Source organism: Physella acuta, unplaced genomic scaffold (assembly GCF_028476545.2).
Source record: "Physella acuta isolate Inbredline_101_S28 unplaced genomic scaffold, ASM2847654v3 ptg001145l, whole genome shotgun sequence".
Lineage (NCBI taxonomy): Eukaryota > Metazoa > Mollusca > Gastropoda > Physidae > Physella > Physella acuta.
In genome coordinates, this window is record NW_026732662.1 from 216,129 (window position 1) to 235,086 (window position 18,958).

Here is an 18,958-nt window from a genome sequence, read left to right on the forward strand (position 1 = left end):
AGCTCTCGCTATCCTCGCGACCTGGTTCGAATCCTCCTCAGCCAACAACTACAACTACACCTGCAGGAAAATTCACGCCGCTTTAACCGTGGGCAGGGGCAGCAAGGAGTACATCCTTCTGAGTGGCAAGCGCTACATCAAGTACAACTTTGCGTACTCCAGCGAGGCTAAGGAAGGGCCGATAACTGACCTCAAGATACCGCCCACGATGCACACTCCGGATGCCGTGTTTACGGGGAGGGACGGTCGGGTGAACGTATTGAAGGGGTGTAACATCCACAGGTGAGTCTATGTTGTTCACATAGGGGGGGGGGGGGGGGGGGGGGTCGGGTAAACGTGTTGAAGGGGTGTAAGGTCCACATGTGAATCCAAGTTGTTCACGGGGAGAGACGGGGGGAAGGGAAGTCCAATTTGTTTGTATTTGGGACTCCTTGATCAGCCGTACCCAAATAAGTGTAAGTCTCCCAGCCGTCTGTGTCCTTAAGGGGGTAGGCTCTGTTAAAAAATAACTTTTTTAATACTCTTTAGGAAACAATTGTTTCTCTATAGCTTTTTTTAAGGTACATATGTTTCAATTATGAAAAAAATTGGTGGAAATTTTTGGTAACTATGACAACGGTGGCCATCTTGAATAATTAACCCCTTCGTAGGTTTTCTACCATACATAAAATATTATATTTTAAACCCACTAAACAATGAATTTATAATCTTCTTACATATTTTTGGGGTACTCAGCTAAAATATAATAAGTTTATATCTTCAAACTAATTTTTTATGATTTTTTCAAATTGTGGGTCCATTAAAAACACTAGTTTTAATGCCCTAAAATTCCCCAAAAAAGCACTGTATAAGGTAAGTGATTGCTTGAAACTGGTGGAGTGATGTGGTGGATTTACACCCTGTTGTTAATGTAACCATAACGGCCACTTTGGATTTAGCAGCACCTGGCCAATGGTGCTATAGGGCTGATAAGTAGGTCACCAACCAGTTCTACGGCTCAATAAAACCTGCATGAGCCATAGAACTGGTTGGTGACCTACTTACCAGCCCTATAGTAAAACTACCTGTCTATCAGTCAATTTATCTAAACTTAAAATAATGTGCTGATTAACAGCTAAACTACCGATTATTACACCGTTAAGCTAATCTGTTGATTAACAAATAAGCTCATGTTGATTTTATTTCCTCCAACGTAAAGTTTCACCTGGCCGGACAACAGCAACATAAAGCCTACCGTAGTTACCAAACAGCTGAAAACCATTGGTCTACCCTGTCGTGTTGATGCTGCCATTGACCGCAAGGATGAAATTCTGGTCTTCAAAGGTAAAACGGCAAAACTTGTTTCTTTCTGTTTTAAGATGTTTTATGTGGAACAAAGGTAAAACGGCTGAACTTGTTTCTTTCTGTTTTAAGAAGTTCCATGTGGAACAGCGTTGTTGGATTGAGAATACAACTGTTAACCGGAATGTTTTGAGTTCGAATCCCGGTTTCAAGTCCATAAAGCGTCCCTGAGTCCACTCAGCTCTAATGGGTACCTGACTCGCGTTCAGAATTTCTAATATATGACGTCATGGACTGTTGGGAATACATTGAACATTGTGACTGGATTATGGATGATTGAAATGCATTCAAGTAATCCTCGAAGGGGGTGGGGGTGCTTCACATGATCTACCTTAACTTATCCCCTACCTTAACTCTCGTCTTAACCCTTTTACTCAACCACATATAATGTTAGAGAAGGGTACGGCTAAACCAACCGTGTCACCTTATCACAGGCTGCAGTGTGTGGAGGTTCAACGCCTCGTCTCAAACTTTCCAACCGCATGGAAAAACCGATAACCTGGGCCTCCCCTGCAACTTGGACGCCGCGGTGGAGTGGCGGCCGGGCGCCATCTTCATCAAGGGCGCCCAGTACTGGAGGGAGGAGAACGACGTCATGACCGTCCGCCACACGGACGAGCTCAACATCTGCTCCTGGTCGCTGTGTGGGGAAGCTGATTGGATGCAGGAGACGAGGGAGGGGAACTTGCAGTGCAACGGTGACTCAAGGTCAGTTCTGGTTGATAGATGTGTGAGTATCAGCCAGATGCGTAGCGATGGGGGGGGGGGGGGGCAGGGGGGTACAAATTTCCCTGGGCGCCGACCTTAGGGTGCGCCAAAATGGGTTGTAAAAACAAATTAAAATGTCATTTTTGCATTATAAGTAGTTTGACGGGTGGGGGGGGGTGCAAATCGAAAGTTTGCTCCCGAAGGGGGCGCCAAATCGAAAGTTTGTCCCCGGGCGCCTGGAAGGGTCGCTACGCCTCTGGTATCAGCCCGTCTAAAATGTTAACATGTCCCATGGGACACAGGCGTAGCGAACTAAAGTTTCCCTTACCACGCTTTTCTTTATAGTAATTTAAATAGTAGTGTATAATTTATTTTCTACTTTTTAGTGCATTATTACATAAAAGCTTGTTATTAAAACGTTTTTTTTTTATGATTTTTTTTTAAGTTTAGAAATCCGGCATCATACGCCAGTTTTTGAGATATATTACATTTTTTAATGTGGTTTCGGTTCGAATTTTACTGGAATATAATGCCATAACAACAGATTGAGTTAATTTTTGGGTATATTATTACCTACATAAAATGCATAGCGTGCGTAGGTAGCTCTTATTTATCATCTAAAAAGTAAAAACTATAACTCAATAAACTATAGCTTTGTATACGGGGACGAGATTTATGAATCAAAGATTGAGGTTTGTCTGGCTGAAGATTGCTCTGTCTTTACTGGGACTTTATTACCAACTTATGTCTAGCTTCGGAATTGTAATAATACTGAATGTTTACATAATATTACACGAGGGCTGCCAGGTATAGGGTCCATACAACTCTTCTACCTTCAACAAAGTATAATTAACCCTTGTGTTGCAATATTTACTTGAGCCTTAGATAAATATCAGCTAGGAGAAGGCTCACGATTGACCCTTACAAGTGCAGTTTTACCTACTGTTGTACAGTGGCGTAGCTAGGATTTTCGGGCCCCTATGCAAAACTATCAGTGAGAGAGAGGTGACACCCCACTGAAAATGCTAAATTGTTGTGGGATATGGGGTGACACCTTTAGTAAACATTATTTTAATGCTTATGATTTATTGAGATGCTTACTTGTCTGCTTTTAATTTTGCAAAATGATTAATAAGTTCCTTGAGATCCATTTTAGCCGCTTCTGTAAGTTCGATACTTAAAACGGCATAGTTACTGACCCAATGGCCATATCTACAATTTGTTTCATACCAAATTATCATCAACATAATGAGCAAATAATGGTCGTGATGTATGAAAGCATTGAGTGTACGTTAATCATCCTCTGTAATAGTGAGGTTGAACACCTTTCGGCGACTGCCTAGGTGTCAGGGGCATAGCCGGAGTGACCGGTTACATTACCGTAGGTAGCCGGGTGCAACCACTGGTTTGGTTTGATCATCTAACGTAGAGATCCACCGTGTCCCTAGTGTAGGCTACTCTTGTGACTGGTGTCTTCCGTACGCCGGGCGCGCCGAAAGCCGCCCCTGTTGCAGTTTGATTGTTGAATAAGTAGAACCCTAAATCAACGGATCCCTTGTATTCAGATGGCCGCTGAGTAACTCGGAGCGCCCAACCGCTACAACTGCTGATACGCTGGAGGACACCCCTTTTCGATTTAGTGATTCGGTGCCGTGTGGAGTGGTGGGTTCGGATCCCGTCTGACCAAAGCGACTCGAACTTTTCTAGAACCTGTGTCTACCTTTGGCATTTAATTCTTTATATCTAGATTTTTTATTTCCTTAACAATGCTTGCTTCCATCCCCACTTCATTATTCCTTATACAATATCTTCCTGGTTAACTTTCCCTCTGTCCTATCTAGCTAGGTCTTGTGTATAATTTTTTTACTGCTCTACTGTCCTCTAAACTGCTCCACCATTTGACACGACAGTTTGACCTTTTGTTGACCTTTGCCCAGGCTGTGTAGCTTGACGCTGAACCAGGTGACCCTGCCGGGCCTGCACAACGCCGGTGCCGGCTTTGACGGAGGCTTCGGCTTCGTGGACTGCTGGGTGAGGAACCACGCTCGCAGCATCTACCATCAGCTCACGCTAGGTAGGAACGGATCCACGCCAGACCGAGGGCGTTTGTATTGTTTAATTTATGTGTTTTTTTCATACTGATAAATAATGCAGCTTTTTAAAAACTTTTGATACATACATATGATGAAGCACAAGTTAATCCTCTTAGTTGTCGGTTTAAGTGGGTTATAACGTTGTTTGACGATAGGAAATAGGGAAAACATTATGTGACCACCACTGGTTTTTTTTTCAGACTTTTTTATCCGAGAGCGGGCACTTGGAAATTTCGGGGATGCTGACTAAATTTTTCAAAATATATATTTTCTATATAAATTCTATTTCGTTTGGAGGGAGGGTTGACGTTCTTCGGGCGATGGGGTGGGGGTGCGAAACCTCACCTTCCCCCTCCCCTCCCCACACACACACACCGAAGAGATGCCTGAAAGAAACTCTGGTGACATCATTTTTAACAATCCCCCTCCTATTTTTTAAAAAAATCTTCAAATTTTGAGATTAGGATGTCAGAAACATTTAATCATAAATTAGAAAATATCGGGTTGGTTTTTTTTTAATGTTTTTTTAACGTAGGTATCCGCCATCTTGATATCGACCCCTGCTACAAAACATGTGGGCTTGTGGGCACGTGTCATTCAATAGTCTGTGTCGGTAGTATCTGCCCAATCCTCAAGCAAGTTCGCCGATTTCTGCGGGATCATCGCGATGACGTCATATCGATCAATTTCAACCATGAAATCACCGAGCCTGAGATCGTCTTCAAGGGACTTAACAAGCAGTTGCAAGTTAGTGTTTGGATTATCTGTCCTTGTTAACTACAGATGTTTTTGTTTTTACTTGCAGTGTAATATATTGTATATTTTATTGCAATAGAAATGCTGTTTTATACTGTAGCTAAAGTCGCGTATGCTAGGGATGTTAACGAGTCGAGAATTCTTCTCCCTCCCCTCTACCCTGCATAGTGCCCCTTCGAGACGCTTTCATCGCTTAAGATTGCAAATATGTGAATGCCTTCATCTATTCATCCCTGTGGTTCATTTTTTTTAAACCACAACTAATAATAGCCTTAATTAATTGGTCAAATTTTTATATAGACTTTTAAACAGGATTTTTTAAGCCATTTTGCTCGTGTGAGGGGGAGTCGATTCAAAACCTTCTGGGATGGAGTCAAGGGGTTAATTATAGGAACGGTTAAAGTATATTATTAAATAATTTTTGTTACTTTATAAATGTAATGTGTTTTATTCTATTTTTCCCCCGGTGAGGTGGGGGGGGCGGACGTGCTACAGCCCCACCCCCACCAGTGTTTCTTCCAGACTTTTTTCTCCGGGGGGGCACTTGAAATCTTCGGGGGGGCGGTAAACTTTCTTCGGGGGGGGGCGGACACGGTTAAAAGTATATATTTTCTATATAAATGATATAAATTTCATTTCGTTCGGGGGGGCGGTAAAAAATTTTTCGCCCCCCCCCCCCCCCCAGAAGAGATGCCTGGAAGAAACTCTGACCCCCACCCCTTTTCCGAAGCTAACCTGAAAAAGAAACACTGCTATAAACAAACATTCTAAAGAAAAAATAAATCCTCCTTCCTTAGCGCCAGTTGGGACCAATGCTAAACTCTGGATTCCGAGACTCAGGGGAGACCACTTGGCCCACTTTGGGTGAGAGCGTGCGCACCAACCAGCGAGTTTTCGTCTTCTACGCACCCATCATCGAAAGCGAGGCTCACCGGAACTCGTCCAACTACAACCTGACCTGGATCCACAGTGAGAGATTGCTAGGGAGCACGTGGAAGCCATTTTCTATCCCGAACACTTGTAAAGAGGTCTACATATTACTGTGCTTTTTGTTCATACGGCGTGCGCTCTATTGTTTAAAAAAAATTAATATTGGAAACTAGCTTTATAAATCCTAAATACATTGTTTTTTCTAATGAGTCTCTCATAAAAGTTTTAAAAGAATGCGTGTCACTCCTAAAGCGGGGGAAGGGATTTCATATTTTTTGTCCAGATGTGTGACGATGGAATGGGGGGGGGGGGAGAGCTCATAAAGTGTGACGTCACATTTTAGTTTTTTTTTTTGAAAAGGGGATTTGCGGTCAGCACTCTGCACAGCCGCCTTTACTTTCCCCAAGGTAAGTCAGGTACCCATGAGAGCTGGGTGGACTCGGGGACGTCCTACAGTCACAGTTGCGAACTGAGATCCCAACTCATGACCACTCCGGCTATGGGTAGGGTGGGTGTAAAAATATCAAAATTTGCGTGACGTCATTTACGTTCGATCCCTAGGGGGTAAAGAAATTAAACAATGTACCTCCTTTTGATTAGGATCTACAAAGCAAAATTCAGTGTTAAAATAGTAACTAGTGATGTATACAGAAAGCTCGCTAATAAATTAGTAATCAGTGGGAGTCAGTTCTTTAATTGTTTACTCCCATTTGAGGTGGGGGTAGCGGGTATCTCCATTTGTCTACCACCATCCAAATGTCTACCTCTAACAATATGTGTTATGTGACATAAACTGGTGTAAAAAAAAATTAAACAATTTACAAAGTTTTGATAAGGATCTACAAAGCAAAGTTCAGTGTCAAAATAATAATTAGTGATATATACGGTAAGCTCGCTAATAAATTAATAATCAGTGGAAGTCAGTGTTCTTTGATTGTTTACATCCATTTGGGGCGGGGAGAGGTGTATCGAGGATTTCCAGTTTTCCTCACAACTTTCAGATGTCTTATTGCCTAGCTCTAACTATATGTGTTATGTGACATATTTTAAGCTCTAACTATATGTGTTAGGTGACATATTTTAAGCTCTAACTATATGTGTTATGTGACATATTTTAAGCTCTAACTATATGTGTTATATGTGACATATTTCAGCTCTAACTATATGTGTTATGTGACATATTTTAAGCTCTAACTATATGTGTTATGTGACATATATTATATGTGTTATGTGACATATTTTTAAGCTCTAACTGTATGTGGTATGTGTTATGTTAAGTGTTATGTGACATATTTTGACCACTAACTGTATGTGTTATGTGACACATTTTGACCACTAACTATATGTGTTATGTGACATATTTTAAGCTCTAACTATATGTGTTATGTGACATATATTATGTGTGTTATGTGACATATTTTGACCCACTCAGGTGGTGGATGTGAGCCGAGCGATGTGCCGCCAGAGACAGAACAAGGAACTCCTGGAGGTGTCCATAGTTCCAGAGAGCCCCGGATGCAACTCGAACAAAGCTCAGAAATGCCAGCCGTATCTTCACGAGGCGCTGAAGGCCTGTGAGGAATCTAGACACCCGTAAGTTGTTTTTTTTTTCCGCACCACCGCTTTATATGCCAAGGTCAATGAAACAGGTGAACTCTACTTCACCTACCCCATAGGTCAGCCAGGTTCGAAAGGGTAACGTTTTAAAAACTCTTCCATTGGCTAGTTTCTGGCAGGGGTGACGCGATTTTCTCAACCAGTGACAATGGTTGTATCAAGCAAAGATAACTCATAACGTTTTGTAATTAATTTGACTGTGTTTTATTTTCAGGAACGGCAACTCTCCAAATGTTTTACTAGTAGATTACCCGGAAGAAAACAGCGACTCCATTAACTCGGTCTTTCACGCTGTGTTCCATCAAAACGTGAGGAATATCTTCAAGCATCGGCCTCAAAGCTGTGTGGTAAGACAATGTAAACATTCAAACATTTAGCCTTTTTGTTTAATGTTAACATTCAAACATTGGCTTTATTGGACGCGGTAGGGGGGAATTCCATTACACAGAGGCGTAGCGACCCTTCCCGGGGACAAAATTTCAATTTGGCGCCCCCTGAAACTTTCGATTTGCACCCCGCCCCCCCTCCGCCTCTAACTTTATATAATGCAAAACTATTTATAATGCAAAAATACAGCTAAAATGACATTTTTATTTGTATCCCCCCCCCCCCCCCGCTACGCCTCTGATTAAACATATTGAACCATCGGCCTTGTCTTTGAGTTGTAACTGAAAGCCACACTAAAAAAAACAACCTTCAAATCTCAGCTTTACCAATAAGTGGTTGGCTGAAGTCACTGAGCACAAAGTCATTCAAACACCAGCTTAAAAGTTGAGTGATAAGCAGAGGCGTAGCGACCTTTCCCGGCGCCCGGGGACAAACTTTCGATTTGCACCCCCCCCCTTAGGATTTCGATTTGAACCCCCCCCCCTTTCGATTTGCACCCCCCCCCTTAGGATTTCGATTTGAACCCCCCCCCCCCCTTTCGATTTGCACCCCCTCTCAAGGTTCAAGGTTTCAATTTATTTTTCCAACCCATTTTGGCGCCCCCTAAGGTCGGTGCCCGGGGACATATGTCCCCCCAGCCCCCCCCCCCCCCCTCGCTACGCCTCTGGTGATAAGTCATTAGAGTATCTCTTCAATAAATGCCACAAGCAGAAGAAGACAAACACAGAAGCTAGTGTCTTGTTCAAACCTTTCATCTCAAATTTTGATTTTCACCAGGTGAAGATCGACGCAGCCGTTAGTGTAGACGACGATACGACGCTCTTTTTTGTTGGAGAAAAAATTATTGTGCACAAAGTGGCCCAAACAGATGTGAAGTACGTCATCATTACTTTCTATAAATAAACTGTTGAGGTCAGAGCTGGCTATAACGTCATGGAAATATATGGTCTCTTGAACCAGTTGGAAAGGATTTAAAACTGTTACTTTGTTCTATAATTAGTACACATCACTGTAGTTGTAAGCCTCGAGTTGGAGTCTGGGTCCAAGTCAGTAGAACATCCAGGGCCGGCGTTATTTATAAGGCGAACTAGGCGGTCGCCTAGGGCGCTGTCCATTGGGGGCGCCAAAATGGGTTGGAAAAACAAATTAAAAGTTTGAGGGGGGGGGGGATGCAAAGTTTGTCCCCGGGCGCCGGGAAGGGTCGCTACGCCTCTGATAATACGGGGGCACGAAAAAAAAAATTGCGGGTGGGGGGCGCTATAGATAAGTTTTGCCTAGGGCGCTAAAAAAATCTGGCGCCTGCACTGAGAACATCCCTTAGTGCACACAGCTCTGACGAGTACCTGACTCTTGTGGGTATATTAAAGTTAGTAGAAAAAGTGATAGTCCAACAACTCCACATCATAATTTAAGATTTCAATAAAGTTTTACCATTGTTTAGTGTGTATATATAAATATATATATATATATATATATATATATATATATATATATATATATATATATATATATAGGCCTGCAAATGTTTTCTTTTAAAGAAACGTACCTGGCCTATACAACATAGACGCCGCATACAACATTCCAGGAACCAACATCATTAAGGTTTTTAAAGGTATGTGCTGTAAAGTTGGATTCTTTTTTTTATTATTATTATTTTTATTTTGTTAGTTAGGGGTCATCCATAAATGACGTCACACTCGTAGGGGGGAGGGGGTTCCGTAATTTTGTGACGATGTGTGATGAGGGGGAGGAGGGGGGGGGGGGGTTCAGCTGTTGCGACGTCACATTTTTGCAATATAAAAAAGCAATGTTAGAAAGCGAATTTTAGACGTTATTTCGCGTTTTAGATAACTGTTTTAATAAATTGTAATAGTTTAGACAAGATTTTGGAAAAATATCGATGTTTTAAAAAAATTCAACTGCAATTTTGAGGGGGGGGGGTTGTAGGTTGAGGTGTGACGTCATTTTAGGGGGGGTGGGGTCTGGCTTTTTGTGACGACGTGTGACGGAGGGGAGGGGGGAGGTAAAAATCGTCCAAAAAAGCGTGACGTCATTTATGGATGACCCCTTACACGGTTTCTCTAATAGTAATAAAACAAAATCCCAGACAGTGTTGATTTATTGCAACCATCTCTGAATATCACATTTATGCTTTTATTTTATGCTATTTTTTTTAGTAGGCCACAGTAAGTAGGTTGATGGGTGGGTTGTTCTTCAAATCGTGTTAGTACATTTTGATCGATTTCTTCCTCACTTTCCATATAACTGCTTCTGTAATGACAATACAAGAATAGCTAGTTTACACTTGCGACATGTTTACTATACATTTCACATACCTAGGGAAAAAAACTCCGTAATAATCGCAAGTGTAAACATGGTGTAACACTGACCATACAATCAATATCAGCATTTTCAATAATACCTAGATTCTAGTTAATATAGACCCACTGCTCTAAAAGTGCAGTTTTTTTTCTTATGTTTTATTGTTTACAGAGTTTCTTCCAGGCATCTCTTGGGGGGGGGGGGGGGGAAGCTCAGAAAAAAGTCCCCCCCCCCCCCCCCTCAACGAAATGGGATTTATATACTATTATAGAAAATATATACTTTACGAGTGTCCGCCCCTCCCCCCTGAAAAAAATATGAACACTGCTTGTTTATAAACAAAATATCCTCATACGACACACTATCAACTCGGTTCCTTAAAAACACGTCAATCATTTTACATCAACTTTAACTGTAAACATCTACAGGCTGTGAATCATGGGACGTCGATGGCGCCAGCCTACTTCCTGTGACGTCAGACAGACAACAAATACAGACCTGTGACGTTGACGCTGCCGTGGTGTGGAACTCGAAGGTTCATGTTTTTAAAGGTACTACACATCCACACGTGGGTTCTGCTAACACTGCAAGGCACTGAACTCTACTGTACACTATCAATTTATTTAAAAAGTAGTAATTACCGTATAACGATTTAAAACACTATAATGCATTAAGCGATTAAAAGCTGGTAGTTTTTCAAGCAGTATTATACACATCAAACCTTTTACTATCCATCAAGGTAAAACGCGAAAACAAGCAGCAGGGGGGGGGGCATATTTTTTGTGACCCATCCACTGTATTTCCAGGGTTTTAAAATATATTAAGGACATTTTTTTAAATAACTGAAATGTAAAATTTAAAACTAATCGCACATTGGGAGACTCATTCCTTGGGATGGTGTTCAAAACACACATTGGCTGTGCATTTCGCTGACCACACTATCCCTTCATATACCGAGGTCACAGAAACATGTGAACTCTACTTTACCTGCCCCGTGGGTCGCCAGGTCCGAAATCACAAATATCATATCAGTATATATTAACAAGGGTGCTTGATTTTCCCAGGATGTAGTGTGACGTCAGAAGGACTCGAACAAAACCCACTGCCACAGTGGGGGCTGCCCTGCAACATTGACACAGTTCTGCTGGCTAAAGGGGAGTTAATTTTCTTCAAAGGAAACGAGTACTGGACATACACGGCAGACAAAGAGATCAAACAAAGGGGCAATACTCTGGACTGGAGGATTGATGCAGTAAAATGTCAAGAGAACTGAAGTTTGTCAACTTCTAAACACCCTGTCAATGTAGCCAAACTTGATTTGCAGATCTTTTCAAATGTTAAATATTTTCCTTGTGTAGAATAGATCAAATACATTTATGAGATTTAAGTCAATAATATTTTGATGATTTACCTTTTAAGTTGTACTCTGTATTAACCTGTATGTGAAATTGATTTTTTTATGAACTTTCACACCTAAAATTTTTATTTTTTCATTACATTATTTTCTAATAATTTAAAACAGTTACATCAAACTAACCATTTTTATTTATTATAAAAAAATAATTTAAAAACCATATATTAAACATTAAAAACTGATTTTAACAATAATATTTTTATTCATATGTATGTCAAGTCATAGCATGGATAAAGTAATAAAACATCAATTATTAAATAAGACCCAAAACTCAAACTAACTAGTTTACTCATGTTCTTTTTTTTTACAATTATAGTTTATTAAGAATAGAAAAAAAAAACTTTCAATTAACAAACTGTACCCGCCCTACAATTTGTCAAATACTTAGTACAAAACAATTACTTATATTACTATAAACTCAAACCAATGTAAAGAATACCATAAAAACTGGCACCCTATTACAAAATAATAGCTGAAACTGGAGCTTGATCATGAATGAAAATGTAGAAACAACACAAGCTGGCGATTATCATTGTGTATCCATTGGCTGAGGTGTGACTTCAGTGCCAAAAACATCAATTTCAATTTTCTTGACCTCAGACGACAGGATGGCAGTGGTTCCTCTCTTGTACAGGTAACTTCCCTGTCTGAAAACAAAGTGAAAATAAATTGGTCACCAGAGAATACACACAGCAGCAGAATGACCTGCTGACCCCTATACTATGGTATTTTGTCAGGCCGGTTACTAACATGTGATATTTTTATCTACTGTCTACAACCCTGAAATATTTTGACCAACTGACCACAACCCTGTGAGCCTTAGCCCAACTGTCCGCCATACTACGTCTGTAAGCAACATAGCGCTCTGATAAACAGCACTGAGCAAGCGGTGGGAGTTGTGTCGTGAGGTTAGACACTTCCCTCCGTCCTTTCCTTCAACCTTTTACATCCTTGTATTATTAGTATACATTACTTAACTATCCAAACAAACAACCACACATCGTGTGGACGTGTATTATAGGAAGACGCTCATCACATGCGATACATTGCGTGAAGTGTCTTGTACTGCGTAGGGTCTTGTGAGGATACTGACTACATCCGGGTCTCGATGTGCTACTGGCAGAAGCGTAGCGACAAATTCTTGCGCTCGAAAACAGTTTTTTTACCCCCAGCCCCCCTTTTCCCGTTTTATTTGTTGTATTCTATAGTGCTATTTACTGGTCGCTGACTTCTAATAGTATTTATTTTCCTGTTACACAAGCCATTAAGACAATAGTTACCTCAGTGTGTAAGTCATTGTAGCAATTTTTATTTAGCTCAGGATATTTTATATTCTTGTTTCCCTTTTAAGATCAGCGGCCGCCCCACCCACCCACCCTAGCTACGCATCTGGCTGCTGGCTACTTATACCACACATAAATTGTCGGCCCCGCCTCCTGTGTTGTCACTGAGAGTGAGCGCTAGGTTCAACTTTAACCTCTCGGCTTATACACTCTCATGTTGTGTCGTCCGCACGGCTAGGTGAGTGGTGTGTTGTGATCATGTTTTGTGAAATTAACTCTAAGACCGAAACGTCTATAGAACAAGTGAAGAAAAGCTCACGTCATTCCGCAGATTCTGGTAATTTGCGAAAGCTAGGATTTTCGCGAGGCTATGCAATGTAATTTCTCAATAAAATCGAGAACGACAGCGAAATATAATGCATTTAAGACGTTTATTTCAAATGCGCCGTAATCTTTTTACCGACATATAATCACCGAATCTACTTCTCTGAAACTAACTTCAAATTACACGAACTATTTCTATGACTTTGTTAAAAATATATTGCCGTTAAAAATCTAAATCTAAAACGTTACTTTGTTTTTAAAACGTATGTAAATAATGTATGGTTACATGTAAATGTGATAAGCTTTAGTGGTTTTCACTTCATTCTAAACAAAATATTTTATGTAGCTTTATGTTGCTCAATTTCGTGTATATTACGCATTAATATTTGAACTGTGACATTAGATTTCTTTCATTTTTTAACAGAAGATTTTATTAAATCCTTATATAACTCAATTTTATAGGTTTGGACAAGCCAATAATTTCTTATCCTAATATATAAAAGCCCATGTGCGCACTTCTCTCTCTCTCTCTCTCTCTCTCTCTCTCTCTCTCTCTCTCTCTCTGTCCGCAAAATATTTTCGCCGGACATCATATCAGAATCTTCAGCGGTATATGGAGAACTTGATACGGACTTTTGTTGAAAATAATATGTTAGATGTTTTAAATGTATAAACACAATTTTATTTAAAGAAGAAAAATAAAAAATAAAGGCGTATTCGAATGTAGAAAAACAATTTTAATTATGCAACCGGAAAAGCGTTTATAGTTGGGACAAGAGCGCAATTAACAATGACGTCACTTAATGTTTACACTAAAAAAAAGCACGAAACTAATGACGTCATTTTCCGAGTTTAGAATAAAATAAAGAAATGAACTGTTTCATTTAAATATGATTTAGAGCTACTTACGCTATGAAATGTATACAATACGATTTTCTCGGACTAAACTTTTATAAATGTTTACTTTATCTATTTGGATTCTAGATATAGATCTAGATCTCGATTCTAGATCTAGACTAGATCTACGGAAAAACTAGACTTAGACGCTAAGATCTGGATTTAGACTATCTACTAAAAACAACATTACTACCATTGAACAGCCGGGTTTTTAAAGAAATCTTTTAAGTCTCTTAATTTTAAGTCTCTTAATCAGCGAGTGCATTTAATATGGTATGGTTACCAATGAAGAAATGAACTATTTCATTTTAATCTATAGATCTATTCATAAAAACCTAATAAAACTAAATTACTTTGAATTAAAAACAAGAAGAATACCGTGAAATAGCCGAGTTTTTATCGGAATCATTTAAGTCACTTAATCAGTGTGTGCCTGTGTTATGTTAAATGTGTCGGATTTTTAGCTAATCAGTAATTTTGTTATTTCTTTGCTTTGTCACGAATATCGTTCAGCGTGTAGTAATGCACATTGCGTTTTGACAAATAAATATTTTATAAATTATTTTTTTCAAACAAGTTCAACATTTTAAAATATATAGGCCTATAATTCACGTGAAACGGGTACTGATGGCTAGTTTATTTAGAAAATATCTAGATCAATGTTTCAACCCAGTTTTTGTAGGATGTGTCTGTCATAGTTTAACAATTGCTTAATCATTCGAGTAAGTTGTCAGAAAAGTTATAGTCGGGTTGATATCAACACGTACGCTTTGTTGAATTCAGATTCATTACTACTAAAACATCTTGTTCGATTAAAAAGTTATCTACGTCAATTGCTTTTCAGAACTTTTATTTTAAAGAAATAGAATTCCTAGCCCAGTGTTTGACCCAGCTAGCATCTCCCAATGTAAGACAAACATTTGGCACAAGCTGAAAAGAGACTATTGTCAGTTTTTAGCATTCTTCTAATCTCTCTACCTATCTCTTATTCTTGGTCCGTTCGTGAGCTCTGTCCTTTGCCATGTTCATTGCCTCTCCTATTGTTAAACACTTTGATGTTGTCTTTCAAAGTATTTTTCTCTTGTTTCTATGTTGTTTGCTAATATACGAGATTACTAAAAAAATATTAACTATATAGGAGTCATTTGGGTAAGCATTTATATTTATATCAAATTTGCAATTCACTTTAAGAATGTAAGGCTAGTAATAATTATTTTATTAAACACACACACACACGCGCATGCACGCACGCATATATATATATATATATATATATATATATATATATATATATATATATATATATATATATATATATATATATATATATATATATATATATATATATATATATATAACAAAAGAGAGAGAGAGAGAGAGAAAGAGAGAAATTAACGCTTTTTTGTTCATTCATGCCTGCGTCCCCTGATATTTAGTGCAGCTAACGTAGGTTGAATAGTTATCTATTGAGTCTGTCTATTGTCTGTAAACGTTTACATTACTTTTTCAGATACCTTGCATTTTTGGCATTCTGATTGTATTTTCTGGAAATAAAAACAGCCATGGTACCGTACATTGTCGCACTTCTAGCCGTCCTCATGACCAGGTTTGAATTCTCATCAGCCAAAAAACACACCTGCAGGAAAATCAACGCAGCTTTCACTGTGGGTTGGGATAAGGAGACCTATCTGCTGAGCGGGAAGAGATACATCAAGTACAGTTTTTGGCATTCCAGTGAGGCCAAGGAGGGTCCAATTAGCCAGCTCAGACTTCCACCGACGCTCCGCAGCCCGTGTGCGACGTTCACCGGGAGTGATGGTCGGGTGCATGTCATGAAGGAGTGTAAGGTACACAGGTTAGTCGATCAGCCGTACCTGATTATTTTTACGCCTCCAATTCACCACTGTTTGCCTCCTGTGGATGGTAACGGATAAAGTAAGTGATTGCATGGAACGAGTGGATTTAGGTGTTGGTTTTACATCCAGCTGTTACGACACCGGATTTATCATCAAACACCTGTCCAATAGGACTCTGGTGAAACTGCTTTGGCAATGGATAAAAATTATGACACAAACGAGAGATGCACACGCTAATACAACAAAGCCAATGCATGAAGATCAACCCTTAGACGGCTAAATGACGACTGTCTGCAATAGCCTGCGGGAAGCCAACGAAACGCAACATCTACTCTCGCTAAAAGAAACATACAATGATAGGGACCTGGTACATTCCCAATGTAACTGGAAAAAATGAAAGATATATAGAGAAAAAACTGCTGGATTGAATAGAGATTTGACGCTGTATGTAAGGGTATAACATATCTATAATGCTAATCGCTGAAAAACAACGATCATGAGATAAAGCACTAAATTGAGGGGGGGGGGGGGAACTTTGAGGTGACTTTCTCCATTCCTCCCCCGCCCCCCCCCCCCTCCCCCCTCCCCCACCCCTTCCTCTAAAAAGACGTATACTAAGCTTACTGCTTTTGTTCGTATAGAAAGTCAGAGCATCAAATAGATCACATCTGCATAGTCAGCATTGGGATAAGCCTACTGGATGTTTGAGTGAACGTGGAGATCATCTAGTGCTAGAAGGTATAAAAATACAATTAAAGGTGTTTAAAAATGAATAACTTGATACCTGTAGAGCGATAGACTGCTAACCCGAAAGTCTCGAGTACGAATCCGGGATCAAATCAGTAGAACGTCTCTGAGTCCACCCAGCTCTGAAGAGTACCTAATTCACGTTAGGGTAACAAAGGCGGCGGGGCATAGTGCTGACCACATTATCCCTTTGTATGCCGAAGTCCCTTAAACAGATTAACTCTACTTCATATACCCCTTGTGTCTTGGGCACTAACGGGAAAAGATGTTAACAGAGAAATAACACAATAACAAATTAACAGACGCCTTTAAAGTACAAACTGGAGTGTCTTCTCGCATCATTTATATATAACTGATTGTTGACTGGATTATAAAGCAAATTGCTGGAATCAACAATAACACAACAAATAGAAGAGTTGGGTTTCGCAGATGACCTCTGCTCCCTCTCACACATTCAACAACAGATACAGAGAGAAACACATGTATTAGTTGAATAAGTACCAAAAAGGCTTAAGTATCAACATCAGTAAAACAAAAGTATAAGCTATAAACAATGATCTCACGATCTCGCGGACAAAAGATACCACGGACAAATTTTCTCAGAGACAAATGATCTGAGAACAAAATATATCTGAACACAAGATACCATGAACAAAATATCACAGACAAATTTTATCTGACATAATATCTCACTGACTGTTTTCAGTACAACGCAGATAAACCTCGGATAGACACTGCATATACCCAGTAGCGTACGCAGGGGGGGGAGCAGGGGGAGCGGCCGCTCCCCCTCTGGCCATTTTCAGCAAAGTGGCGCCTTTTTGGAAACTTTTTAAACTCAAAGTTTTAAACAATGATATTTGTTAAAAAAATATTTTTGGTCAGCACATCAATGTAAATCACAAGATTTCTTTTCATGCAGCAATTAAGCATTATTGTACTAGTCTAGTAGTGTCTACGTATACAACACGTATTAACAGCTGCATCAGTTTGCCATTCTAAAAATAACCATTACGATTCATTGCAATGTTTAAAAAACCTCTACGGTAGTACCACTTGGCAAAAGGGTTGTTAGGTTTAAGGCAACTGTATAATGTATTTGCTTACGAATAACTGAATTAGAAAATGTTATACATAAAACTTCACACATAATTACTTTGTATATACAGTTTGAATCGTGTGATTAATTAAAAAAAAAATTACAATACAGAAACAAATACAACTGATGTGGCACCTCTATTTAAATTTACTTATGAGCAAACTGCGTAGTGGTGGGGACATTTTGACAAGGTCATCACGATGAAGTAGTGGTGTTCTTACAGTTTGGGCGATAGTGATTACGATTACAAATTATATGAAACAGTGACAACCCCCCCCCCCCTCCCCATGGACCCCTCTGTAAAAAAAATATTGTCATAACACCACTGCTACTTATTTAAATCTATTTCTGTAATATATATTTGTGTAATATATATTTGTGAAATAATATGTATGTTTAGAACAGTCATCTAAAAACTGACGCTATGTTCACTCTGAGTTGGTTATCTCCCCCCCCCCCCACACACACACCTCTCCACCACAATTGTGTAGAGCGACATTAATGTCACACATCGACGGTATACACTGGGTTGGATAATTGACCTAAAGTGAACCAACAGTGGTGAATGAAGGTGACCCCCCCCCCCCAACCCACCCCGAACTGATCTGTTAAGTACATGTAGAAAAATGCGTAATGATGTACCAAAGTACCATGCCGCCAGAAAATTAGCATTTTAAAAGTAAAACTCTGTGAATATTGTTTTTGCAATTACCAGTAAAAAGGTGTGTGAGCAATAAAGTGATCTAACCCATACCTATCACTATGTTAAAAAATGATCTTTAAAGAAAACAAAGAAGCAGTAGTTAATTAAAATATATAATCTGAATTAAAAGACCGATATTAATTTAAATGTAGGCTGTTATTCCGAATGTTTTTCTAATATATTGAAAAGCGTGCTTTTATACCAACTCTGATTTTAAAAACTTTCATTATGCTGTAATACTTTAGCATTTATGATGACGATATGTTAAATTCTGTTTATAGACAAAAACATTTTGTAAACACAAATAGTGTTAAACAATTTCATTATATTCTAGAGTAATTATTTATTTGTTTTGACATTTATAATTAAATGTGTAGATATATACATATTTATATTAAGAGAGTGATTATTTCCCCTATTTCACTTGCTAAATAATTTCCCAGGAATTATTATTATGTAAGAATTGTTTTTTACAAGAATT

General features: G+C 39.2%; 1 protein-coding gene across 1 annotated transcript in view; it reads left to right on the plus strand.

Annotated features, from left to right (window-relative positions):
• Positions 1-577: 577 nt before the first annotated feature.
• The window catches only part of LOC131956294 (uncharacterized), a 30,370-nt gene continuing 11,989 nt past the window's right edge, over positions 578-18,958 (plus strand). Inside the window, exons 1-9 of the mRNA XM_059320752.1 lie at positions 578-603; positions 1,199-1,323; positions 1,776-2,049; positions 3,987-4,123; positions 4,678-4,889; positions 5,696-5,926; positions 7,261-7,421; positions 7,660-7,792; positions 8,610-8,707. Coding sequence (XP_059176735.1) covers positions 578-603; positions 1,199-1,323; positions 1,776-2,049; positions 3,987-4,123; positions 4,678-4,889; positions 5,696-5,926; positions 7,261-7,421; positions 7,660-7,792; positions 8,610-8,707 — 1,397 coding nt within the window. The remainder of the gene's footprint in view (positions 604-1,198; positions 1,324-1,775; positions 2,050-3,986; positions 4,124-4,677; positions 4,890-5,695; positions 5,927-7,260; positions 7,422-7,659; positions 7,793-8,609; positions 8,708-18,958) is intronic.